This window comes from Balaenoptera acutorostrata, chromosome 20 (genome assembly GCF_949987535.1).
Source record: "Balaenoptera acutorostrata chromosome 20, mBalAcu1.1, whole genome shotgun sequence".
In the NCBI taxonomy this organism is placed as follows: domain Eukaryota; kingdom Metazoa; phylum Chordata; class Mammalia; order Artiodactyla; family Balaenopteridae; genus Balaenoptera; species Balaenoptera acutorostrata.
The window spans coordinates 58412551-58438508 of record NC_080083.1 but is presented as its reverse complement, the minus strand read 5'-3'; the positions used below and the strand labels follow the sequence as shown (position 1 = coordinate 58438508).

The 25958-nt window shown below is 55.1% G+C and overlaps 1 protein-coding gene across 2 annotated transcripts; it reads right to left on the bottom strand.

The window, feature by feature from the left end:
* Nucleotides 1–1553: 1553 nt before the first annotated feature.
* On the bottom strand, nucleotides 1554–24727 carry CDC42EP4 (CDC42 effector protein 4). Of its 2 annotated transcripts, none has more exons than XM_057535853.1 (2): nucleotides 24573–24727; nucleotides 1554–4341 (listed from the first exon to the last, which is right to left on the bottom strand). In XM_057535853.1, the coding sequence occupies exon 2, from the start codon at nucleotides 4224–4226 to the stop codon at nucleotides 3159–3161; it is 1068 nt and encodes a 355-aa protein (XP_057391836.1). In that variant the 5' UTR covers nucleotides 4227–4341; nucleotides 24573–24727; the 3' UTR covers nucleotides 1554–3158. The 2 variants fall into 2 exon arrangements, with proteins under 2 accessions (XP_057391836.1, XP_057391837.1); XM_057535854.1 differs by lacking the exon at nucleotides 24573–24727 and adding an exon at nucleotides 23574–23783.
* Between the last annotated feature and the right edge of the window lie 1231 nt (nucleotides 24728–25958).

Here is a 25958-nt window from a genome sequence, read left to right as displayed (position 1 = left end):
GAGTGGATGTGGGTGGAATGGGGGGCGGGGGGTAAAATATGTCTGGGAGGCACAGCTCCCACTCAGGTACCATCCCCCTGAGCCTTGCTGAACAGTGCATTTCTCTCTCCATTCCCCCCAGAGCTGGGGGACCCCATCACTCCCGCTGGGCTTGGGTGTGTGCCCATCCCCCCTCCCTCCCCCGGGGCCACCACCCCACCTACTCATAACTCTGTCTTAGCCACATCCCTCATTACCTCTAATGAGCCAATCTAGGGACAGAGGGACCTGGGCGACATTTTAATTATGCTTCTAATTGCTTCCCAGGAGGAGGATGAGTATATGCCCAAATTTCTCCCCGGGGGACGGGCAGGGTTTCCTGGAACTCAGCTGCACTGGGGCCCCCCGGTGAAAAGGAGGGCATACAAGGGGCTTCAGGGGCAGAGACGTTCTCTCCTTAGAGACGCGCCCACGTCAGAGGGGGAGGGGTGAGGGAGGAGCTGGACCAGGGGCTGGAGGGGTCACCGGGTCCCACCCAGGGCTGACACACCCCCTCCTCACTTCCCCAAGTAATGAAGCTTTGAGGTGCCTGTGTGGAAAGGGTTTCGAATCCGTAATGTTCTGACTCTGCCACTCGGTGACTTTGGAGAAGGTGGCCATGTGGCCTCTGGAGCACATCTCTGCTATAAAATGGGGACACCAGAGTCCACCTACCAGGGCCCCGAGGCTGAACGGAGACCACACCCCCTGTAAGTTGATTCTCCAGGTCAGATGGTGAAAGGGAGGAGCGGAGGGAGGGTGGCACCTTTCCCGGCTGCAGCCCCACGCGGGTCGGGCACCTCCCTCGGTTTAATAACAGCTTGGGGGACTTCTCTGGTGGCGAAGTGGATAAGACTCTGCGCTCCCAATGCAGGGCGCTCGGGTTCGATCCCTGGTCAGGGAACTAGATCCCACACGCGTGCCGCAACTAAGAGTTTGCCTGCCACAACTAAGGAGCCTGCGTGCCCCAACTAAGAAGCTGGCGAGCCGCAACTAAAGGAGCCCTGGAACCGCAACTAAGGAGCCTGCCTGCCACAACTAAGGCGCCCACGTGCTGCAGCTAAGGAGCCGGTGAGCTGAAACTAAGGAGCCTGCCTGCTGCAACTAAGACCTGGTGCAACCAAATAAATAAATAAATATTAAAAAACAACAACAACAAAAAAAACTTGGCAAACCCCACAGCAGTGACTGTGTCTGCAGCCCAGCCCTGTGAGAACAGCACAACGCCCATTTAACAGATAAGAAGGGTGAGGCACATAGTGGCTGCGTGACAAAGTGCCCGAGGGCCCCCAGTGGTGAGTGGCAGTCGGGACACCAAATCCCAGAGCCCCCAAGGGCCTGCCCAGGCTGATGGACACGAGAAGCGTTGTCCTTCCAGAAGCTGGAGAGCAGTGCAGGAGGGGCGGGCCCCAAAGAGACAGAGAGAGAAGCCACCTCAGGCCCCCGAGTGCCGTCGGGGCTCGGGCAGCCCCAGCAACCTGAATCCGCACCCTCACCCCTATCCACCCCCACCCCCAAAAAACAGAGACACCAGGCATGCTGTAAGGCCTTTTATTTTAATGTTTCCTTGCTGTTTTAACATTTTCACGGAAAAAAAAATATACAGTTTAGAATCTGGAACTGACCGCTGTCTAGATGGGTTTCAAGGGCAGCAGCTGGCAGAGGCTGCATGGCAGGAAACCAGTGGGCACCCAATTCAAGAACTAAGGTAGTGTCTGAGTCCGGATCTGGCAAAACTCAGGAGGTTAGGGCAGCTACACCCGCCGCCAGCCCTGGCTGGACCCCGTGGCAGTTCTGTCCGTCCCCCTCCCTCCACTGGCTACAAGGGGACAGGAGAAGGTGAGTCAGCCTGTTGTCAGGACAGAAAAATCATCATCCGTGAATCCTGGGGGCTCGCACCCAACCTCCACTCAATCCCCTTGGGTGGGGTTCTAAGGGCGCAGAGTGAAATCTGAATTTCAGAAAAACAACTAATTTTTTAGCATGAGTGTATTACAAATATGGCATGGGGCATACTTACACTAAAAGATTATCCTTTGCATGCCTGAAACTCTAATGTAACTCAGCATTCTGGTTTTTGTTTTGTTTTGTTGCTAAATCTGGCAACCCTATACCCTCAGGACCACTGACTCAGAAGTGGGGAAGGGGGTTCTGCTGGCAGAGGCCTGGGAAAGGGAAGGGAAGTAGTCAGTCCGGGGGTTGCGGTGGAGGAGGGAACAAGCCAGTCAAAAGAGGTTTTATCCCCCCATAGGAATGACATTTTTTTTTAATAATCATTTTCCAGAAATTTTCTACACTGGCTGCCTGTTGTTGTTAATAGCTATGGGGGAGGGGGCCGAGGACAGACACGCACAGACCTCCACCCCATACAGTTCTAAATAAAGTTTGGAAGCACTTAGTATAAAGGTTTTCTAAAAGGATTCGTTTTCCTTCTGGTGGCGGGTCTACAAACACCGTTGCTGGTACTGCTCTAAAAAGATTTAAACACAAGAACAAACAAACCCAGAGGGACTGAGCAAGGGCTGCAGCCTGTCCTACTGTCATCCTGCAAGGGCCCCCTCTTGAAAACTCAAGATGCCCCGGGGCCTTCCTTCCGTTCTGCATCCTGTTCTCACCCCGCGGAAGGGGTCGCGTTGAGTGTACACATTCGGTCCGCCTTTCCTCCGAGGGGCTCCCCGTGCAGGAGCTGGGGATGGAGGAGGGAGGGGCCGGGACTTGTGCCCTGTCACAGGCGTTTCTTCCGGCGGCCACCGCCGGTCACAACAGAAACGCCAGGAGTAAAGAGGCAGGTCAAGTGTCCTTAGCCCTGGCACCCCTGGGCCGTCCCTGGCTGCCCTGTTATTGCTGCACGTGGCAGGGACTCAGGTTGACAGCGGGCATCCACTGGAGGCCGGGAGAGGAAAGCCGATTCCTGCTGCGAGAACACAGCCCTGTCCTACGAGCTCAGGCAGGGCAGGGTGTGCGAAGAAGTCAGGCACCCGAGCCAGCTCCAGGTCCTCCGTGGGCCCCCAGGCTCGGCCAGCGCCCCTCATCCGTGAGGTCCGGGGTCTGTCTGTGGCCCGCAGCCAGGCTCTTGGCCGACCTTGCGAGGCGGGGGGCAGGGAGGAGACAAAGCCAAGAGCCCCTACCTCCGGCCGGCCTCACACCCGGATCTCGTCCTCCTCCTCCTCGTCCATGAAGGAGAACTCGGGGTCCGGCTGCCTCGGGACAGCGGCCCGGGCCCGGTCCGGCCCCCGGGAGGCGGGGCTGCGCTCCTCCAGGACCCCCGAGGTGCAGCTGGACAGGGAGCTGCTGTCCCGTGTGGTGTGACTGCCCACGCTGCGGGCCGAGCCGGGGCTGGGGGCCACCGCCGCCCAGCCCTCCTCCTGCAGGGCGCGGGAGGGCAGCGCGGGCAGGTCCGGGCCCCCCGCGCCTTCCTGCCTTGCCAGGGGCGGGGCTGCCGCCACCGTCGGGGGAGCCTGGGCGGGGCTGCCTGCTGGGTCCTCGTCACCATGGTAACCGACCTCCCCCTCCTCCTCCTCCTCCTCCGGTTCCCACTCGGCCTTGTCCATGATGCTGAGGACGTCGCCCAGCATGGAGGGCCCCAGGTCGATGTGGAAGGACATGATGGACTCGGCGTGCTTCAGCCCGAAGCTGGCCTTGGGAACCACGGGCAGATCCGCCAGGTCCCCGAAGGCCTGCTCGTCGAGGAGGGGGTCTGGGGAGTGGGGGGCGGAGGCCCCATTCCGCCGAGGCACCGCCTCCTCCGGGCCGCCCTCCCCGCTGGCCTTCCTCACGGGGCTGGAGGACAGGCTCTTGGGCAGCTTGCTGGAGCCCTTCTCGGCGGCCTCCTTCTCGTTCAGCTGAGGCAGGGACATGGCGTTCTTGACGAACAGGGCCGAGTCCCGCAGGGGGCCCAGCACGTCTCTCTGCTCCCGGTCCCCCCTGCTCACTGACTGTGACCGCTTGCTGCCTCGGAACTTCCGGGCCAGGAGGCCACGCTTGGAGGACGAGGAGGCTGCGGCCTGCTCGTCCACGGACTCGCTGTCCAGCTCCCCAGCCTTGCTGTTGAGGAAGGAGGTGTCCCCAAAGGCGTCCCCCGCCCGGCCCACGTGCATGGTGTGGCGGAAGTCGCCCAGCGGGGCACTGATCATCTCGGCCGTGAGGTCCACTCGGGAGCGGCGCTTGGAGTGCACGGAGCTGGACACCAGCTGCTTGAGGATCGGCATCTTGCCGGGGGAGGGGAGGGGAGGGGAGGGGGTCCCCTCCAGAGACAGCAGGCGGATCTGAGGTCAGATCTGAAGTCCGGCGGGTGGAGGGGGCGATAAGGAGGAGATCATAGGGCTGCAAGAAGAGAACAGCAGGGAAAGGGTTAACCCGGCTGTCCGCTCAGCACAAAAGCCCATCTGCCCAGGGGTTGTTGTTATTTAAACCTCTGCTCTCCTACCAAAATGAAACTGTGTGAAATAAGCTGGCAGTCAATTTCATAACCCTGCCTATTTCCCCACGCACAGGCTCTCTGGTTAGGCGAGCACTCTTTGGAGTTCAAGTAGCCACAAGCATGCTCTCCCTGAGACTTGAGCGAGAGAGGCTTCTTCTACAGGACAATGCCTCCCGCACCCCGCAACCAGGACGCCCCTAGAGGCAGAGATACACAGGCAGCTCCAGGCAGCCAACCCGGAGAGACGTGACTCCAGTCAACAACCAGTCCGGAGACACGCTGTAAGTTAGTTCTTCCGGCTGCCTGACCTCAGCCCCTGTGGAGTTAGTGGACACCTCAATCTGAGTCATGGTTCTTAGAGGAGGGAGAGGACGGCACAGGCCCCAGGGAGGCGCTGCCTGGCACCTCCACAGACGTGGGCGGCAGCTCGCTCTCTGAATCAGAATCGGGTGGAGCCGCCGGGACCCACAGAACCAGCTCCCCGGCCCTCCGGCCCTTGGTGGGTGCCCCGAGGTGAGGATCCTGCCTGCGACATCTCCACAGTGCAGCCCTGAGCTCTCTGCCAAGGATCCACCCTCCCCGCCTCTCAGAGACCAAGACTGGGAAACTCCCAGCGTCTTCAATCACTAGGGGTGCAGGGAGGCAGAGACTAAACCCTAGATGGCCGAGGCGCCCTGGGAGTGCAGACCCCCAGGTGATTAACCTGAGCCAAAGAACTTCAGCAGGGAGGCCGGGAGAGCCTCTGAAATCTCCTGGCAGGTACCACCCATGCAGCTCCTGGCAAAGGCCAAGTTGAAGTCCAGTGTTGAAGCCAAACCAGCCCCCAGTGCTAAACCCAGCAGCACAGGGCTGAGCAGAGTGGGGTGAGGTGGGTGCAGGGACTTAACCAAGGCTGGCGGGTGAGGGGGTGGTCCTGGGCCACCAGTCCTGCTAACAGCACAGCTCTCAACGGCCCCCGCATTCCAGGCCCATCCTCCCCATTGCCAAGGGCAACCCAGGATGTCCCACCGGGTTTCTTCCTCACCCCCGATGCTGCCCTAAGCTAGGCCACCACATCCCAGTTGGCCCTGTTTCCCCTTCCCCCATCCTTCACCTTTTGGCTAAATCAAAACCCGACCAGGACCCCCCAGTGCAGACCCCCCGATCGGACACCCAGTCCCTGCCTCACTCCTCGCTGCTCCCCTACCCCTGCGGTCCGCCCTGGCCCTGAGCTGCCGTCTCCCGGGCTCCAGGGCTGGACATGCACAGCTCCCTGCTAGAACACCTGTCACCTGGCTCACCCAACGTCTTCCAGGGCTCAGCTGAGCTGTCACTTCTTCCAGGAAAGCTGCTTTAGCCCGGGTGAGACCTCCCGACCACCTCCTGCCCGACCCCCAGCACTGTGGACGTCCTTGCTCCCAGCAGGCACTGGCTCTGTCATTCTACCACTGCCGGCTCGGCTCGACTGTCATCTTCCCACTGGACTATGTGCTTCCGGAGGGTTCCAAAGGGCCTGTTGCCACTGAATCCCGTCCAGCAGTGCATGGCACAGTCGGTCCTCAAACACCTGTTGAAAGGCCAGCACCTCCCTCCTACCCCCCACCTCCACCCCAGCCCCTTGGTTGCTCCCCTTCTGCCTTCCTGAGCCCAAGGACAAGGTCACTTCAGCCTACAGCCCGGCTCCAGCGCTCCCAGCCTGACCTCTCTGTGCCCTCTAACCCCCTCCCCACGCTCTCGTTCTTTGTTCCTTGTCCTGCTGCTGATGCCCAGCCAGATGGTCCCTCCCAACCCCCAGGCAGTCACAGCGCTTGTCACTCCAGGGCAGGGGAGGGTGGCGGGTGCGGGAGCCAGGCACCGGGGCTCACCTGCCACACAGGTGAGCCCGGCTGGGCGGAGTCAGGTGAGGACTCCTCTGAAAGGCCTTGAGATGACCCACTACAGTCCGTCAGCTCCCCCTCCTCACTCTCCTCCTTCCCCCCAGACCCTCAGGAAAGTTCGCTTCCCCTACCTCTGACCTGGCCCCTCGCTCCTGCCCATGCCCTGGGATCTAACTTCTAAACAATTAAGACACGGAACAGCTAGACCAGGTTTTGGCAAATGTTTTCCATAAAGGTCCAGACAGCAAAGATTCTCAGCTTCATGACTGATACGGTCTTGGTCCCAGCTGCTCAGCTCCATCTTCGCAGTGGTAGGAAAGCAGCAGTAGACCGTATATAAACAAATGGGCATGGCTGTGTCCCAATAAAACTTTATATATAAAAACAAGTGGTGGGCCAGATTTGGGCCATAGTTTGCTGACACCTAAACTAGACACGTGAAAAGTACTGGCCTTAGGGTCATCCCCTCCACGTTGCTCCAGGAGAGAGTCACCATATGTGACCCTCTGGGCCAACCATGGGCTCTCAGGCCAACGTTGGGGAAAACTCTCTTTGGCTAAACAAGAGAAAAGGAGGATGGAGTGAGTCAGCCTCAGACACGTTCGGCATAGAAGAAAATCAAACCAGGTTTCTAAGGCACTCTTGGTACTGGAGAATCCCTCAGGCTTCTGCTGCCACCAGGGCAGTGAAGCAAGAATAGAAAGGGTCCACATCTTCAACCTGCCTGCAGTTCAGCTCCTGGCTCTGGTCACAGAATCCTGTGTCCTTCAGCTCTTTCATTTTCCAGATGAGAAAACAAGTTCACTGAAGAAAAGTGACTTATCCAGATGTATGTGCGTAAGAGCAGAGCTGGGGTGGAAGCCGGTCTCCGGGTCCCGTGCTCTCTCTGCCCCAAGCCAGGCCTCTTTCTGGCCTTTGGTGGGTAGCATCTCCGGTCAGTTACCCTCCCCATTTCTGGCTGGAAGAGTCCAGAGAAAGGAGAAGCCTGGCCGCTGCCTCGAGAAGATTCCTGTATTACCCTGGAGCAGATTCTGACACTGCTGACACCTTTTAGCCAGAGAATTCTCTGTTGTGGGAGCCGTCCTGCACATTGTAAGATGTTCTGCTGCATCCCTGGCGTCTACCTACCAGATGCCAGTAGCATGCCTCCCCTGCTTGTGACAACCAAAATGTCTCCAGACGTGCCAAGTGTCCCCTGGGGGGCAAAACTGCCCTGGGTTGAGAAACCCTGCCCTGGAGTGAGCGCGCACATGTGAAAATAAAACACATACTATTCACCAGGTGAACAGAAAAACAAACAAATTTAAAAAAAGAAAAGAGGGACTTCCCTGGTGGCGCAGTGGTTAAGAATCTGCCTGCCAATGCAGGCGTCACAGGTTCGATCTCCGGTCCGGGAAGATCCCACATGCCACGGAGCAACCAAGCCCGTGTGTCACAATTACTGAAGCCCGCGAACCTAGATGCTGTGCTCAGCAACAAGAGAAGCCACTGGAATGAAAGGCCCTTGCACCGCGACGAAGGGTAGCCCCTGCTCTCTGCAACTAGAGGAAGCCCGCGCGCAGCAACGAAGACCCAACGCGGCCAAAAAATAAAAAAATAAATAAAATAAAGTAAGAGTGGTAATTAAAAAAAAAAAGAAAGAAAGAAAAGAAAGAAAGAAAAATGAAAAAAAGAAAGAAAAAAAAAAGAGAGGGAGGGAGGGAAGGAGGGGAGGGAGGGAACGTAAAGGATTCGAATTGTGGGATCAGTGACATGAAGCTCCAGAGTTGCATAAGGGTTTCAAAGCAACGGCAGGAATCCCCAGAGCCAGTAAGCGTCAGGCGCTGTGGTTTCCCGGATTTTAAGTGCTTATTAAAAAGAACAGAAAGGGAAACCGCAGGCCCCGCTACCCAGGGCTCGGCAGAGATGGTGCAGACCCCTGTGGCCACCGGCAGGGACCAGGCATCCTGGCCATCGCGGCTACAGGACAGAAGGGCCCCCACCCCTGGCACGTCCTCGAGGGTAGAGCTCGAGATCAGGATGAGAGGGGCCGGCAGGGAGGTCCCTGGGCCCCTGCACAGCCCCACAGCCCAGGAAGGTAGAGCAGGTCTGGCCAGCGTTTATCCGCCGTCTGTGGTCTCGCTCCCTGGGGGTGGGAACGAGGCTTTGCGGCTTGTGAAAAACCAAACCATCTTCAGTATCCAGCATGAAAATGTCCCGAGTCCTGAGAGTCGGGGCCCAGATGGAGTCACCCACTGGTCCCCCAGCCCAGCAAGGAGGGGCTGCAGCAGCCCTGGGGCCCTACAGCTAGAGCTCAGGCTGGACAGGCCAGGCTTCAGGGCTCGCAAGAGCTCACTCACCGGGTTGTTTTAAATCCTTGGTTTTATGGTACCCTCATGACCCTGTCACCCTAAGCTTTGAACAGAGAGCAGTTTGGGGGTGAGGAGGTGGAACTCTGAGTACAAGTACGAGCAGGTGCCCTGGGCCAGTCCTGGGGGCCGTTCGGGGGGCCCTGAGCACCCACCCGGGAAGGGACCGGGCCATAGGGAGCCGGGCTTCGGGAGGGGGCGTGGCTAAGCCCTGTGACTCAGCTCTGGGGAAGCGGCTAAAACAGGCCGCCAGATGACAGAGCTGCCACTCCCCACAGCCCGCCTGGGCGGGACTCCCTGACCCCGCCACCCCGGAAGCCACATCCCCCCTTCCTGGCAGAGCAAGGGAAAACGGAGCAGCAACTCGCATCTCTCCAGCCTCTGCTGGAATCAGATTCCGCTACCCTTGGCCCACTGACCACAGAACATTCCTGTAAGCCAGGGGCGAGGAGCTCTCCCCGCAAGGCCAGGCCCCCGGCTGGACTGACAGCAACCACACCCTCAGCTCAGCTCAGCTCAGCTCCCGGGAGAGAGGACAGCCCTGGCCTGGACCCTCCCTCATCCCCACCCCCGGCGGGCCGTCCAGAGAGCACTGCCCTCCCACCTCAGCCAGCCCAGCAGCTCCCAGACAGACCTGAGCTCTCCGGGGGCAGCCAAGCAGGCCTCCCACTGTGCAGCTGACCTGGAAGCTCACCTGGTACACAGAGCACACGTGCTTCAATGCCCACTGCCACGGCCACCGGGCAGCCAGCCCCTCCCTCAGCACGTCCCCTTCTCACCACCCATCCCGTCCGATTCCAGCCCCCAGCAACGTGGCATTTGACACGATGACTTCAGTCGTGGCTTGGATTGGATACAAGTGGCTTCGTTCCCTTATTCATTCATTCATTCATTCACTCACTCACTGACTTACTGCACACCCACCAATTTTCCCGTAACTCTTCTGGGCCCTGGAGACAGAGCGGTGAAAATAACGAGGCAGACAAGCCCAGCCTTCCTGGGCACGCTTGTGGTGTGAGCGTGGGTGGGTGGGCGGCGGGGCTGTAAACACGCGAATAAAACAGTATCTCGTAGTCCTCAGGGTCAAGGGGGAAACAAGGGAGAGTGAGCGTGGGAGTTATGGGCTGTGGGAGGCCCCCTCTGAGAACCGAGTGATGAGAAGGAACCAGGCATGCCAAGAACATGCCGGCAGCGGGACAGCATGTGCAAAGGCCCTGAGGTGGGAACAAGCTTGTGTTTGAGGAACGGAATGAAAACCCAGGGGCCAGGTCACACAGGGCCCTCCCAGGAAGCCCAGGCCGGAGTTTGGATGGCGTTCTAGGTACCAAAGGAAACCTCCCTAAGCAGGAAGCCATCCCATCTGTGTGTTTGGAGGTTCCCATGGCAGTGGCTGGATTGGAGGCACGGAGGAGGGGAAGCAAGAATTCAGGGCAAAGAGGATGGGGGCCAGGATGAGGGTGTGGTTAAGGAGATGGACAGAGTGGGACACATCCGGGGCAGGTTTTGGAGGTGGAGACGCCAGGAGCTGAGGGCCCGGATAGGGGAGGAGAGGGAGGGCAGACTCAAAGGGGAGCTCGAGCCCAGGAGTCCTCTGCCAGGGGTGCGTCTCACCCGGCAGGCCAGGGACCTTTCCCTCGGGGTGCAACCAACTTTCTGCCACCAGGAAGAACTTGACTTTGCCAAAACGGGGGAAGCATTCTGCTACACAACATGTGTCAGCTGGAACAACAGGCTGCAGGGGATTGTGCAAGAAACGCAGCGCGACGCAGGCCACGATGCCCTGTAAGAGGTTAGGGGCTCTGGCTTCTGTTGCCAGAGAAAGATCCAGCGCTTTCTGGAATGCTCCCCAGCCTTATCCTGTGAAGATAAGGAGTCCCAGAGAAAGGGGAAGACTGTTTCATTCCAACAGCTGATGGGCAGCAGAGGGAAAGGATGAGAACTGTGGGTGCTTTGATGCACACTGTTACACAGAACAGGAGGAACTTCAGTGCGGGCTGTGTGGCTATTTTTAGCTGACTTCAGTATATTTGGGATCTTTTAGTTCCTTCACTAACACTGTCACAAGCCCTCTCATATCTGAAAGTGCCCTTTTGCACCAGGATGGTAGGAAGCACCGTCTTAAAATAATCTGAGCCTGAATATCCACAATTAAATTTAAAAAAAAAAAGAGTCCAGGATAGAAACGTGAAATATCACTATTATAACTCCTGTACTACTTGTGTATCTGTGTCAAATATCGCCTTAAAATACCTGGGTGTGGAACAACCACACTCAGAGATGGAGAGGATAAATTCAGAGATTTGCCCTGGGTCATGGATGGAAGGCTTTATTCCCACACCTGGGCTCCAGCCACTAAAATAGCCCCGCAGGACCCAAAGCGCGGGGGCCTCCACACATCAAAACAGGGAGCGTGTAATTTATGCACACACACACGTATATCTTTTATAGCTTATATGCATGGCTATTGTCAATCCATGCAGCAACGAATATGTTTTAGCTTTCCTTCTTTTAAAGAATGTCAATGTATGAAATAGAAGTTCTGATGTCTTCTTCTCACATGTCAGTGGATTTTTTTGCACACCCCTCCGGGTGTCACAATACGGTACCCATAATGTCACGTGACTCCCACGGAGGCATCCACGTTGCCTTCAACTTCAGAGATTCCTAAGACTGAGACAGAGGACACCCAGAGATTATCCAGCCCGGTGGCCTTGACTGGGCTACTGGGGTGGAGAAAAGCACTTGCCCAAGGCCAAGGAGCTGGTGAGGGGCCCAGATGGCACCGGCGCCCAGGTCCCCTGTCTCCCAACCTCTAAAGGTCCTTTGCAGATACCATGGGGGTTGACTCACTGCCAGGCACCGGGCTAGACCTTCTTGTGTCTGTTACCATCTTGGTGGCATTGAGCTTGGAAAGGGGAGGGGAAGGACTTCCCTCCCACCGAACAGCAGGTACTAGGGGCCACCAGGCAGGGAGAGTGGTACAAAACCAGGGACCGGGGCTTCCCTGGTGGCGCAGTGGTTAAGAATCCACCTGCCAGTGCAGGGGACATGGGTTCGAGCCCTGGTCCGGGAAGATTCCACATGCCGCGGAGCAACAAAGCCCGTGGGCCGCAACTACTGAGCCTGCGCTCTAGAGCCCACGAGCCACAACTACTGAGCCCACGTGCCACAACTACTGAAGCCCGCGCGCCTAGAGCCTGTGCTCCGCAACAAGAGGAGCCACCGCAATGAGAAGCCCAAGCACCGCAACGAAGAGTAGCCCCCGCTCGCCGCAACTAGAGAAAGCCCGCGCACAGCAACAAAGACCCAACGCAGCCAAAAATAAATTTTAAAAAAATTAATTAATTTAAAAAGAAAAGAAAAAACAGGGATCAAAGGCTGCTCAGAGACAATGGTCCGAGGACAGAGTGATCTTGGGGCATCGGCAATTACGGCAGGTTCTCTGAATAGGCTTTCAGTCAAGAATGATTCAGGAGTGCCCGCAGTGGGAAACCTACCCTATGGAACTATCTCAAAGCAGAAAAAAGTCCCTAACACAGACAGTCACTGAAGCCTTATTCATAATAGCAAGAGACTGGAAACAACCTAACAACACCCAACAAGAAGAAAATGGTTGAGAAAACTAGGAGCCATTAACTCAACAGATTATCCTGCAGGCATGAAAAGCAGGGTCTATGAAGACCACGCAGGACATGGAAAACTGTTTACCAAACGACATCAAGTGGAAGGAAAAAACGCAGAATTTAGGCTTGTTTACACACAATGATCACAAACTACACACACATACGCATTCACGGATAAAGGCAAAAGGGCAGGCAGAGAAATTCAGGAGTGATGTCAGGCTTGAGAGGAAAACAGGCTTTTTTCTTTTTAAGTTTCCTTTAATGTGGTAGTGCTGTTTGGATAATAATAATAGTAAAAATCCCAAAGCATCAAAGGCTTAAGGAAAAAAATCTTAATTTCCAAACCAGCTTTAAACTCTCAAGTTCTCAGGGTCCAGCAGCTGCAGCCCATACAAGACGCCAGGTGGGGGCGGGGCGGGGGAGCGCGGGGCTCAGACCACACACTCTCATATCGAAAAATCTCCCATCGAGGTCTGTTCTCTTTCTCTCCCGTCCCCCTAAATCTGCATCTACCCCAGATGGACAAGTTTATCACATCTTCGTTTTATTTTTAAGTTGTTTGGGAGGAGAAAGTAGGCAATCTATTATAAAACCTGGTGGCAGGGGAAATAGGGAGCTTAGGACCCCCCAAAAGAACCAGCTTCCCAACAGCTGCTTGAGCCTCCGCAACTGAGCAGATGAAGAATAACCATCCCCACACCCCCACCCCGGAGACTGGCCAATTTCCAGCGACACTGAAGCCCTAAGCTGGAGGCCAGCCTCCCACATGGCCATCCCCCAGTGGTACCCTGGGCAGGTGAAGGTTCGGTCTCTGCTGCTTCCACCGCCCCAGGTCAGCTCTCCTGATGGCTACAAAAGAGCAGAGGAAACGAGAAGGGGCGGGGTCACACAAGGACACCCCCATGCTCCAGCCACTGGCTGACCACCAGTAATGCAGAAGTAGCGGTGCTGTCAGCAGTTCTCATTTATTGGGTGCCTGCTGCACGCCAGGCATTGTGCGGCGACAGTGTTAAATTTGTGCCTCTGACCCTGCAAGGAGGGTGTCACAATTGCCTCCATCGTAAAGAGAAGCTGAGGCTCAGACGAGCGAATGCCCTCGCTCACTCTCCCAGCTACTAAATGGTGGTGTGAGCACATTTCTGGCAGACCTTGGAACACAAGCTTTTCTGTATGAGGCGATGCTCTCTGGCTTATTCGGATGTCCGCAGCTGAGAACATGCAATGGACGGAGGGGTGGGAGTAGGGCGGGATTAGGGAGGCTGTTCATCTAAGATGAGACCTTGGGACCAAGACTCACTTGACTGACTCCCCCATCAGAGACCTGCTCCCAGGGACGGTTCGGATGGGCTCCTCCTTACACAAGATCTCATCCCAGCTTCCTGCTCTGAGGACCCTCCCAATGTTCTGACTCCCCGGGAGGTGAGAGGTGGGGAGGACCACCCTGAAGCAGAAGCCAGCCCTCGCCCAGCAAACTTAAGAGTGGGCCCAGCACAAAGCCCCACCTCAAGTGTTTCTCATGCCTGTCCTGCTCCCATCTCCATCTTGTGTTTCTTGATGGTTCCAGCTGCCAAAAAGGAAGGCCAGAACCTTGACCGCTGCCCTCTCCTAAAACCTCCCAGGCTGGCTGCCCGGTGCTCGCTCCACCCTCCCTGCCTGCCAGCCGATCTAGACCTTGGGCTCATTGGCCCAAGGGTGCCCCTGTTCAGCCACACTCGGGCAGATCCCGGGGAAGGGAGAGTGAACAAAGCCCCAATCTCACTACATGCTTTCCACAGCAACAAGCCGATGTCCATTGTCCAGGCGTCCCTGTTGGGGGGCAGGAGAGGAGTATTGCTGGGTGGGGGAGGGGGGATGAACTCACTCCAGGTAATCAGGACACTGGGCTCTTGTTGGAGCGGGGCTCACAGGGTGAACTACAGAACTTAATGAGGCCCACTCTTCTGCCGCTCTCTAGGGGTTATTAAATAATGTACGCCTACACCGTCCAATATGGCAGCCCCCGGCCCAAGGCGGCCATGGCCCACTTGAAATGTGCCCCCAAAATTGAGGGCTTGAAATGTCCAAGTTGACATGCGCTAAAGGGTAAAATATACACTGGACTTCAAAGGCTTAGACTTGAAAGAGAATGCAAAATAGCTCATTTTTAAATATTGTTAAAATGATAATATTTGGAATATGCTGGGTTAAAGAAAGTGTTCATTTCACCTATCTCTTTTTACTTTCTAAAATGTTATCTATTCAAAATGTAAATTATGTAAGGGACTTGTGTGCTACTTCTCTGGGATTGTGCTGATTTAGACACGTTCCCTCTTTTTTAATACAAGCAGCACTTTCCATTGTAGAGGGATGAATAAAGCCAACCATTGTTCACGTTTGAGTGAAAATAGTTACATGTTCATAAATAATGCTACACTATTTTAGATTAAGTCCTAATAGCCTCAGTTTTACATCCAGCAGACCACTGATGAATGCTAGGTTGTTTCAGTTTTGTTCAAACGCTGTAACAAATAGCCTTCCAGCTAAGTCTGTCCAAGTCCTTATTTCCAGAGGATACCTACTTATAAGTGAGTAAAATTACTTTTGTTTCTCCTTCTTAACTTGTTCTCCAGAAGGTTTTACCAAGTCGCAGTCTCACCAACACAGGATGACCGTGTCCAGTAACAGGCGTTACTGTGTCCTCAGCTGAATTGAAAACAACAAAACCACAATCCACCACCCTCAAACTTATAATTTTCATTTCTTCTATTACTAAAGAGGGTGAGCGTTTCAAAAAAATATTATCTCCCCTGTGAATTGCTTGTTGAAGTCTTCGGCACATTTTTTGGGCGGGGGCAAGGGGGCCTCACCTTTCCCAATGGATTTGTATGACTGTAAATACGAAGGCTCTTAAAAATGTTGACTAAGGGCTTCCCTGGTGGCGCAGTGGTTGAGAATCTGCCTGCCAATGCAGGGGACACGGGTTCGAGCCCTGGTCTGGGAGGATCCCACATGCCGCGGGGCAACTAGGCCCGTGAGCCACAACTACTGAGCCTGTGCGACTGGAGCCTGTGCTCCGCAACAAGAGAGGCCGCGACAGTGAGAGGCCCGCGCACCGTGATGAAGAGTGGCCCCCGCTCGCCGCAACTAGAGAAAGCCCTCGCACAGAAACGAAGACTCAACACAGCCAAAAGTAAATAAATAAATTTAAAAAAATGGATTGATGTTAATTAAATTCTAAAAAAAAAATATGAAGGCTCTTAAAAATGCAAAATATTTTGCAAATATTTCTGCAAATGTATCATATGCCCATTTTCAATGTGGTGATTTTGTTGTTTTCTTTTCCATAGAGTGCTTATTAATTTTTTTTTTTTTTTAAAGGATTTTCTTATTTATTTATTTATTTATTTATTTTTGGCTGTGTTGGGTCTTCGGTTCGTGCGAGGGCTTTCTCCAGTTGCGGCAAGCGGGGGCCACTCTTCATCGCGGTGCGGGGACCGCTCTTCATCGCGGTGCGCGGGCCTTTCTCTATCGCGGCCCCTCCCGTCGCGAGGCACAGGCTCCAGACGCGCAGGCTCAGCAATTGTGGCTCACGGACCCAGCTGCTCCGTGGCATGTGGGATCTTCCCAGACCAGGGCTCGAACCCGTGTCCCCTGCATTAGCAGGCAGATTCTCAACCACTGCGCCACCAGGGAAGCCTGAGTGCTTATTAATTTTTACACGGTCAAATCTGTTTTACAATTTCTGGCTTTAGTACTATGAAGCAAAGACCTTCCCCACTCCTGAGTTTTATGAAAATATTCACTTCTTCTAAAACTACTAGGTAAGGTAATAATGAAAAACTACTCATGGAGAAAAAATACTAAAAGGAAATACAAAGATGTCTGTGGCTTACCTATTTTAAATGACCCACAATTTTATAAGAAATTAAAATATAACAGTAAAGTTAGTTACTGGTTCTGTATAAAACTGCTATAAAATATGAGTAAAGAATCAAACGCTACCTTCATCAGATATATATAGATACTTCCCACGGTTTCTCCAGACTTCCTTTTCTGCTTATTGATCTGTTTATTCCTAAACCAGGTCTATACTGTCAACTCTGTAAAATATGTTTTGAGTATCTAGTAGAATAATATCCCTACACTAACTTTTCTCTGAAAATGTCTTGTCTTTTCTAATGCAGTTAGTCTTCCAGATGGACTTTAGAAACATTTTATTAAGTTCCAAAAGAAATCCTGATGGAATTACATTGGCATTGAAAGCAAACAATAAATTAATTTGGGAAGAAGTGACTTTATCACAACATCATGCCTTCATATCCATTTATTCAAGTCTTTTAGACATTCTCCGTTAAATTTTGTGGTTTTTCTTCCTACAAGCCTTACACAAGTCTTGTCAAGTTTATTCTGAGTTATTTTATGGCCTCTCGTTGTGAAAGCATTTTGTACCCTGCCCATTTTATGTAGCTATATCTTCTGACTGGTTGTAGCTAGCATATGGGAAAGCTACAATTTTAAAATTTATATCTCGGGCTTCCCTGGTGGCGCAGTGGTTAAGAATCCGCCTGCCAATGCAGAGGACATGGGTTCGAACCCTGGTCTGGGAAGATCCCACATGCTGCGGAGCAACTAAGCCTGTGCGCCACAACTACTGAGCCTGCGCTCTAGAGCCCGCGAGCCACAACTACTGAGCCCTCGTGCCACAACTACTGAAGCCCATGTGCCTAGAGCCCATGCTCCGCAACAAGAGAAGCCACCGCAACGAGAAGCCCTTGCACCGCAAGAAAGTGTAGCCCCTGCTCGCCGCAACTAGAGAAAAGCCTGTGCGCAGCAACGAAGACCCAATGCAGCCATAAATAAATAAATAAATGTATAAGAAAAAATAAATAAATAAGATTTATCTCTCTTTAATGGCCACCGTACTAAGCTTGTACTATCTTACACACCCTAATCAACCGTATAATTAAATCTTTCGGGCTTTGCAAGTAGACCAGCCCATCATCTGCAACTAATAATTCTGCCTCCCCCATTCCTCCTTCTTATCTCGTTAAATTTGCTACACTTGCCAACATAATGTTGAATACTACTACTGACAATGAGGATCTCTGTTCCTGGCATTTTACAGTGCTGTTCAAAACCTAAGTCATCCAACACAGTAGTCACTAATCACATCAGGCTGTTGAATGCTTGGAATATTTCTAGTGCCACCAAGGAACTGAATTTTTAAATTTTCTTTCATTTTAATTATTTTAAATGAAAATTTAATGCTTGATTCAGTTATTGGAAAACTGAAGTATGCTGCGTTTTTTTTTTTTTAATGAGTTTTTTTCTTTTAATTTTATTTATTTATTTATTTTTGGCTGTGTTGGGTCTTCGTTTCTGGGCGAGGGCTTTCTCTAGTTGTGGCAAGCGGGGACCATTCTTCATCGCGGTGCGCGGGCCTCTCACTATCGCGGCCTCTCTTGTTGCGGAGCACAGGCTCCAGACGCGCAGGCTCAGTAATTGTGGCTCACAGGCCCAGCTGCTCCGTGGCATGTGGGATCTTCCCAGACCAGGGCTCGAACCCGTGTCCCCTGCATTGGCAGGCAGATTCTCAACCACTGCGCCACCAGGGAAGCCCCTGAAGTATGTTTAAAACACCTTGAGTGTGTGAATCTACCTTTTTAGCTGTACATTTTAGGAAATCCAAATTCTGGTTATTTATAAAATTTAGCCTCCAAATTGAGATGTGCTATAGTTGTAAAATATACACTGGATTTTTGAAGGCCTTGTATGAAAAAATAATGTAAAATATCTCATTAATTTTTTTATGATTACATGGTGAAATGACAGTATTTTTGACACACTGGCTTAAATTAAGCATATTAAAATTGATTTCACCTGTCTGTAGTTTTTAAAAATGTGGTTACTAGAAAACTTAAAAGTTCTTTATGTGCCTGGCTTTATAGTCCTCTTGATAGTGGTGCTGTTCTAGGGGTATTTCTGTTAATCATGATACTCACCACTGGATTCATGTAGAAATTCTCAACCATCTCAGAGAAGTTACAGTTCTTACGGTTTTAGGAAAATGATACTAGTCACTTAGACAGGCTGAGTTGTGGGAAGACACACTGTAGCTTGGATAATTAATTTACCCTTTGATTGCTGGAAAATATAATGTCCAGTCTAGCTTAAAGAGTGGGAAATGATATCTTAGATCCTACCCATGGAGCTCAGGTGGATACGCCCTCCCTGGACCATGGGTCACAGAGGAAGTATGAGAAAGGGAATGAACCTCATTGAGCCTTTACTCTGTACCAAGCTAGCTGCTTCATTTCGATTAAACTGCCTTTTGCGGGGCAAGTAATAACTCTGTCCTAGGCATTCGAAGGACTTTATCACATGTACTCTTCCCAACAATCCCCTGGAGTTACCATCATCATCCCCATCTTGCAGACAAGAAAACTAAGGCTTAGAGTGAAATGCTTCACCCGAGTCACACAGCTGCTAAGGACAGAGCTGTTGAAGTCTGCCTGATTCTGAACCCTGGGCTTTTCCCACTTTACCGAAAGGTGTATCAGGGGAGTGTCATAAGCATCACTGGGGCGCTGGACTCTAAGATCTGATGAAAGTTATGGGTGCATGAACATCCACGGGGCAAACACTTTTGCATAGCATTTGGGTTAAAATATCCTGATTCTGGGCTCTCCCACACTCCAGGGCAAGTACAGATAAACGCTGGGAAATATAGACCACGGGCGCGCCCCCCCCAGGAAGTCCATCCTGTTGGGAACCCCTGCTCGTCCTGGGCTGGGAATGGGCCATTCTCTCCGCTCTGCTCAGCCATCTTTGTCCTTGCATCCAGCTCCCTTTTCATCCCAGAACCCTGTGCTTCTGGGCCAGAGGAAGGAAAGCAGCAGGAGGGATGGCAGTGAAGGCGTTGGATGGGGAGGGAGAAAGCCCCCCTCACTACTCAGGAGTTACAACAGCTCCGGAGGGAAAGGAGTGAGCCGTGACCTGGGAGTGACAGGAAGCGACAGCTCTGGAGCCAAGACTCCAGGAGCCAGTGGCTCAAGGGCATTCAGCAACTTTGCTTGTTTACAGGGCTCTTCCTGGAGAGAGGTGTGTGTGTGTGTGTGTGTGTGTGTGTGTGTGTGTGTGTGTGTGTGTGTGTGTGTGTGTGTGTGTGTGTGTGTGTGTGTGTGTGTGTGTGTGTGTGTGTGTGTGTGTGTGTGTGTGTGTGTGTGTGTGTGTGTGTCTGTCTGTCTGTCTGTCTGTCTGTCTGTCTGTCTGTCTGTCTGTCTGTCTGTCTGTCTGTCTGTCTCCCCGGCCAGAAACCAGGGAAGGGGTGCCTGGTGGGAGCCCCACCGCTCCTCCCTCCTGCCTGGGGCCTCAGAAGGCAGGGCTTGAAATCAGATCGGCCCGACCTTGTTTGGTTTCACTTCGCTCCTACTGAAAGCACAGCGCTCAGCTGAGGAGTGGGTCGCCAGAGGGAGCCAGGTGCATCTGGTCTTGCTCTGGAGCAGGCTGGTGAATTTCCATCTTGACCCTGCTGGATGGAACGTGCAAGCCTGGGGGACCCTGGAGCCACACTCCCTGATCACGAGCTGGCTGGGCCACACTGGGCAAGTTACCTGTGCCTCGGTTTCCTCATTAGTTTTCAAAGCCATTGATAATACCGTGTACTTCCTAGAACTATTGTGAGGATTAAATAAGCTAACACAGGTAAAGCCCTTACACAGTGATGCATAAGGGACGAGCATTCTTAACGTGTTTGCTGCGAAAATGATGCTATAACGTGTTCTTTCTCAGCAGGTGCCCTATGTCTATACCTTGAAAGGTAGAATTACAGCATCCCCAGTGACACTCTGGCCACGGTCACCCCCCCTAGTTCAAAGAGGACACACACCTTCAGTGTCACCTGAGGACACCTAATCCAAAAGGCTCCCAGGCTGACCCCTTTCAAAGTCCCTGGAGGCCCCAAGATGAACTGTTGCGGGGCGGGGCGGGGGGTGTCCTCCGGGTTTCCGAAGCCCAGCTATAGATAGTAGTCCAGACCAGCAGTGGGATCGAGCAGCCCCGAGACTTGGTCTCTTTCCCTATCTGCCTTCCCTTCTCTCTTCTTTAACCTTTTAAAGATGCGGGAGGAGGAGCCTGGCTTTTCTTGGGACTTCAGCTCTTTCGGATTTCAGTTCAATACGGTGGATGAGGTGGAGGTGGGAAAAGAGAAAGCCCTCGCATTCCTCCCTAGGATGTAGGTTAGCAAACTTGGGAATTTGGGGGACGAGCTACCAGCAACAAAGAATGCACAAAATCTCAACATGATCAACTCCCAATAAAATATAGCCTGGTCCTTTGGACCTAACCTGATTCTCATTAGAGGTGTCCACAAATGGTACTGCCAGCCCTAAGTTTCTTCTGTGCTCCCTCTGGCTCTCTACTCCCACCATTTGATTGATCCTTAAACCCCAAGGGTGCGGGGAACACAGGGGCTCCTTTTGATGCCTCAGGGCCAAGGGCAACATTCTGAGGAACAGAGAAGGGCTGCAGGGAGTGGAAACCTGAGTGTGGAGAGGAAGGAAGGGCAGGGAACAGACACCGGAACACAGAGCCTGGCTTCACTGTCACACTGGGGAGATCCGAAGCTGGGGTCTGCAGACCAAGTTCAGTTACCCCAAGAACTGCCTGGATGCAGGTATAAGAACCCAGAGACTCTCCCAGGGAGGCTAGAGGCCGCTCTGGCTGACACCATCTGTCACCCCTGATGGCCAGGGCAGAAGACGGTGGTCTGAGCAGCCCTGGCTGAGCAAGAGATGGTGTCCCTGAATACAGCCCCAGGGATCTTTCTTGCCCTGGCACTGTGGCTTTTCAGATGCCCTCAGCCCCTGGGATGAAGGAATGAGGGGGAAATGCCAGCAGTTTCTTACAGTCTGGGTAACCCCAAACTGTGCTCACCTGGCCCAAAAGGGAGACCCTTTTGCAGTCTGGGAAGCTGAGTGGAGACCACCAGTGCCCCTGTTGCTGGCAAAGGAGGGCTCTGGATGTCGGGGCTGCCACCCTGGCCTGGAGTCCTGAGCTGCAAGCTGGCAGTGCCTGGGGAAGACTCTGATGTACATTACTGGAAGGAAGCCCAAGGCTCCTTGTATTTCAAGCTAGAGCTTCAGGGACACAGTGAGTGGGAATGCGGGATGCTCACGGCTCAACTCCCTTCACGACACCCTGCAAGCCAAGAAAGAGCCAGGCCCAGTCATGCGCACGAGTCCCTCCCGGCACAATCCCGCACCCCAGTTCCCTGTCCAGAGCAGGCTGGCGGGGGCTCAGCCTTCCGGAGCACCCCCAAGGTGCTGGCCCTCAGGACGCTCTGCCAGAAGGGTCCAGGGCTCGGTTCCTTTTCCCAAGGTTGAGGAAAAGCCTCCAGTACATAGGTCAGAAGGCCGAGGCCCGGGTCGGCTCTCTCAGCTTCCAGGGCCAGATTGCTCAACCCATCTCCCTCCGCCCCCAAGCCTTATCTCTGGCATCAGCCCAGATCCTGTTCCTCCAAGGGAAAGACTCCTCCCTCCTCCCACAGGGACGAGATCCTCCGAGCCTGCGGAAGCTTCAGCCACAGGAGGCTGGGGTCACAGCCCGACAGCGAGTCTGGCTGTTCCGGCCTCTGAGCCGTGTCCATTCCCACCTTCCAAATCAGAGGAGAGGGGGCAGGGAAGAGGGCGATAGAGCGGTGGCCAGCTGCGAACACCTTGCCTGCCACACCTGGGCACAGCCTGTCCTGGCCGCAGAAATCAATCAACCACTCCAAAGGTGGAGGCGGGTAGGATCCCTGAACCAGAGCCAACCCGAGGCCCTGCTGGGAAAGTTCCTGACGTGCAAAGAAGGGTCTACGAGCCCTCTCCCAGGTCAACATCTGCCCATCCCCACCTCCCCACTTTGTAGACTCGACTCTCACGTGCTGGGGGCTCCCTGGTCTCCAGTCCTGTGAGGGCTGGACCGTTGGGTTCCGAGAGGCAGCAGGACAGAAGCAGGCTGGGTGTGTCCGTACATCGGACTGCAATGAGCATCGGTGAGTGCTCGGGGGTAAGAGAAATGAGAGGGAAATGGAAGAGGGGCGTCAAGAAAGAGAAAGGTGGGAATCCCAGAAAAACGGAAGGAATGCTCAAAGTCCAGGCCTGAGCTACGGAGTGTCACGGGAGCTACGGGTCATCAGTGAGCAGGGGCTCCAGGAACTCAGGGAGATGGCAGAGGGGCTGAGACCCCAAACCACTGGCTTATTTTCAGTCCCTGCAGGGTCACCGGGATCCTTGGGAAGACCAGGAGAACCCGCTTGGGTATCTCCCAAGGCTCACTGAACCCCCCGTTTGTAGGAAGGAGCAGCTGTCCCCAAGGACTAGAGGGGCAGAGTCCAAGTTCGGAGGAGATAAACCACACTGATCGGTCAATCACATGGCAGCGCACACAGGGCAGCTGATGTAAGCTGGAACCCACAGGCACCCCCAGACTCACACAGGGTCCTAGCTTCCCCCCAGGGATGAAGCCTCCCAAGTCACGAGTGGGTGCCCCATTACTGCTTCGGCAGCCCTGGGGCCACCTAGAGGCTTGGCTGAGTCCAGCCCCGGTCCAGCAAACTCCCCATTCCTGGGGGAAATCCACAGCTCGGCTTCCCCCTTCCTTTGTGCCCTGTTCTTTGTTCTCTTAAAATTCAGTCCATCCTGCCGGTGGTCCCCTCCTCCACCCCGGCCTCAGAAAGGGGGCCGAGGGGGTGGGGAGTTATTAGAAACCCAGACTGTGCAAAAGAAGTTGCATTGCTGGAGGCCCTCCTGTAACCGGGCCCCTCATTGTTTACGCGGGCTGGATGGGGAGAGCTTGCTCTGGTCCAGATGGCCTCTGGGGGTAAGGATGAGGGAGACTCCTGCCCCCCCCCCAGCACCCAAACACCCTAAAGAGGAGCAGGGGGCTTCACACAGCTCAGGGACCCTTGCCCCGTTCAACTGCTCAGATAGAGAGCAAAGAATAGGCACTGTGGACGCAGCCCAGGGACGTGGGAGCCTGTCAGATTGCAAGGGGCTGCAAGAAGGAAAGAAAAAGCATTGTATTTCCCCTCCATTCTCCCGGGAAGAAAAAGAAAACTTCCAAAGCGCAGGCTGCGGCGTCTCATCGGGAAACAAGGAATCTGGTTTGAGTTAGCAGAGAGCACCCCTCCCCCAGTCTCTCTCTCTCACTCACACTCAAACACACACACACACACACACGCACGCACGCACGCTCACACGCCCCGGCTCAGGCTCCGGCCTCCCCCAGGAAGCCCGCCTAGCCTCGGCCCTCCAGCCCTCGCTCCGGATGCCCGCTCAGCACTCACCGGCGGCGGCCCGGCCCGCAGGGTGGCTCACCGGGACGCGGCCCGGGCAGGAGGGCAGTTTTGTGCCCCCGATGGGGGGCGCTCCAGGGAGGGGGCGGGGCTAGAGACGGCCGATCCCAGTTCCACAGCCCCAAGCGGGCGATTAAATCATTAACCGACCGCTCCCGGTTCGTGGCCAGGCCGGGAGCGCTCCGCCGGGTCCCGCGCGTAGCCCCCTCCCGGGCTCGGAAGCGGCCCCACCCCGTCGGCCGGCGCCTCGGCCTCCCCCCGCCTCGGCCTCCGGGCCTCCCGAGGAGGCGGGCGCGCGGGGCGGGGGCCGGGCGGGGAGGGAGCATTTGTTCCCTCGGCCGTTCCCTTTCCAGGCAGCTCTGCGCCCCTCTTCTCCCCGGCCCGGTGACATTGGGCGGCGTGTGCTGCAGCGCGCGTACGAGAGCTAGTGTACACGCCTCCGCCACTACGGGCGAATAATCCGGTTCTTATTCATGGAGTACTCTGTGCACTCACGCCCCCCTCGGGGAGACCGCGGGCCGCGCGCCGCCGAGGGCTGCGCTCCTGCCCCCAGCGACACACACCCGGGCAAAGGGGTGGAACGATAAAAGCCGGGTCCCCCGTCCCACCGCACCCTCATCCCCACCCCCAGCAGCGCCCGGGGCGGCACCGGCGAATCCCAGTCTGGGGAGAGGTAGTCGATTGGGAGCGGGCTTTCGCCGGACTCTCTGCCACCCCGTCCTCCCCAGCCCCGCTCTGCGCGGACACAGGGTGCGTGGCCCCGGCCCCAGACACCCGGGCCGCCCCGCACGCGCCCGGGCCCCAGCCCTGCCACACGGGGCGGGCGCAGGAGTGGGGAGCTCTGCCCCGCTCCCCTCCCCACCGCCCCTATCGCGGTTTTTCCAATCCCCTCTGCTCCCTATGGGGACTCGAGGTCCCCCAACCGAGCCCACCCAGGCCCCGCAGGGCGCAGGTGGCTGTCACGGCCAGAAGCGGGTGCCCGTCGCCTACCTGGGTCCGCAGAGACGCGAGCGCCGGGCCGGCGCGGCTGCGCTCTCCCCTCCGTGGGCTCCGCGAGGCGCCGGGGCTGGCGGCCCATGTCCGCGCGGCGTCGGTTTCCCTCCGGCTCTCGGGCTTTCGGGGCTGGGAGCCTCTCGGACACTCCCCTTCCAGGCTCCTCCCGCGCCCTCCCTCCCGCGCCCCTCCGCGCTGATGTCACCGCGCCGCCGCAGCCAATGGCGGTTGGGAACCTCAGCCGGGCCGCTCGGCCTCCGCGGTTCAAATCGGAAAGCCTGAGACCCCGAGAGCTTCGTGTGGGGCGGTTCGGGCCGGGAGGCCAGCCTGGACCCGGGCCGGTGGGGCCCCGGGGCGCCCTGGGGCGCCCCCGCCTGGCTGCGCTCCGGCCCTGATTCCCCCACTCCTAACCTGGGGCCACGGGGTCAGGGGCGCGACTCCCCCTGGGGGCCTAGCACGAGACCCTCCTGAAGGTCTTCCCCCTTCCGAGCAGTGACCAGACAACAATAGCCCCCGCCCCGGGGCGTTTCTGCTCCTTCCCTCCCCGACCCAGGACTAGGGAGATGGAAGCCCCCAGGGTAGGCGCCGCCTGGGTCGTGGATTCCATCCCGGGCTCTTAACTGGAAACGAGATGGGGGAGGAGCCGGGCCCCGAGACCAGGCCCGGAGTGGGTGTAAGAAGGGTTTGGGCCGGGTGACCTGTCTTTGATTCTCCTGCTTTCCCACGTCTGTGTCCCTTGCCTCCTGAATAGCCTCCCAAACTGAGTTCCGCTCCAAGTGAACCTCAAGGGCGATGCACTCCTGAGACCCGTGGCCTGAATCCTATGAGAATATTTTTAGAGGAATAACTTCCATTGGTAAATGATCGTTACTAATAAAGTGGCCCAGGAGAGTACACAGCACAAAGTGAAAGCTCCCTAGCTGTTAGCAGCTCCCTCACCTGGGTTTTTATTTTAAGAGAAGGGGATCCGGGTGGCAGAGGCCACCAGACTCCCTCCCACTGACCTTCAATGGGACCCCTCAGTGGGTCCCTTTGGGCTGGTACCTTCCCGGACAGGGTTCCCAGTAAACCCTCCCCCATTGCTGGTGTCTGAGATCCCTTCCACCTGAAATGAAAGCTGAAGTCTTATCTGTCCCCCAAAACTTTCCTGATTCTCTGAGGCACCTCCCCCCACCCCTTCTCTTTCCCTCCATTGTTAACCAATTATTTTGTCTTTAGGTGTAGCTGTTAGTAATTGGTTCTCCTTTAACAGGTGTCTGGGGTTTGCCCTTCCCAATTAGATTATCAATTTAGCATACCTCCAGGACAAAGACTTTGTAATTCTTCACTCCTTATTCGAATTCAATGCTTTGCATCTGAGGCTCCTTCCACAAACATTGAACA

Excerpts from the sequence above, each read along its gene's own strand:
- CDC42EP4 (XM_057535853.1), bottom strand. The coding sequence starts at position 4,226 with ATGCCGATCCTCAAGCAGCTGGTGTCCAGCTCCGTGCACTCCAAGCGC.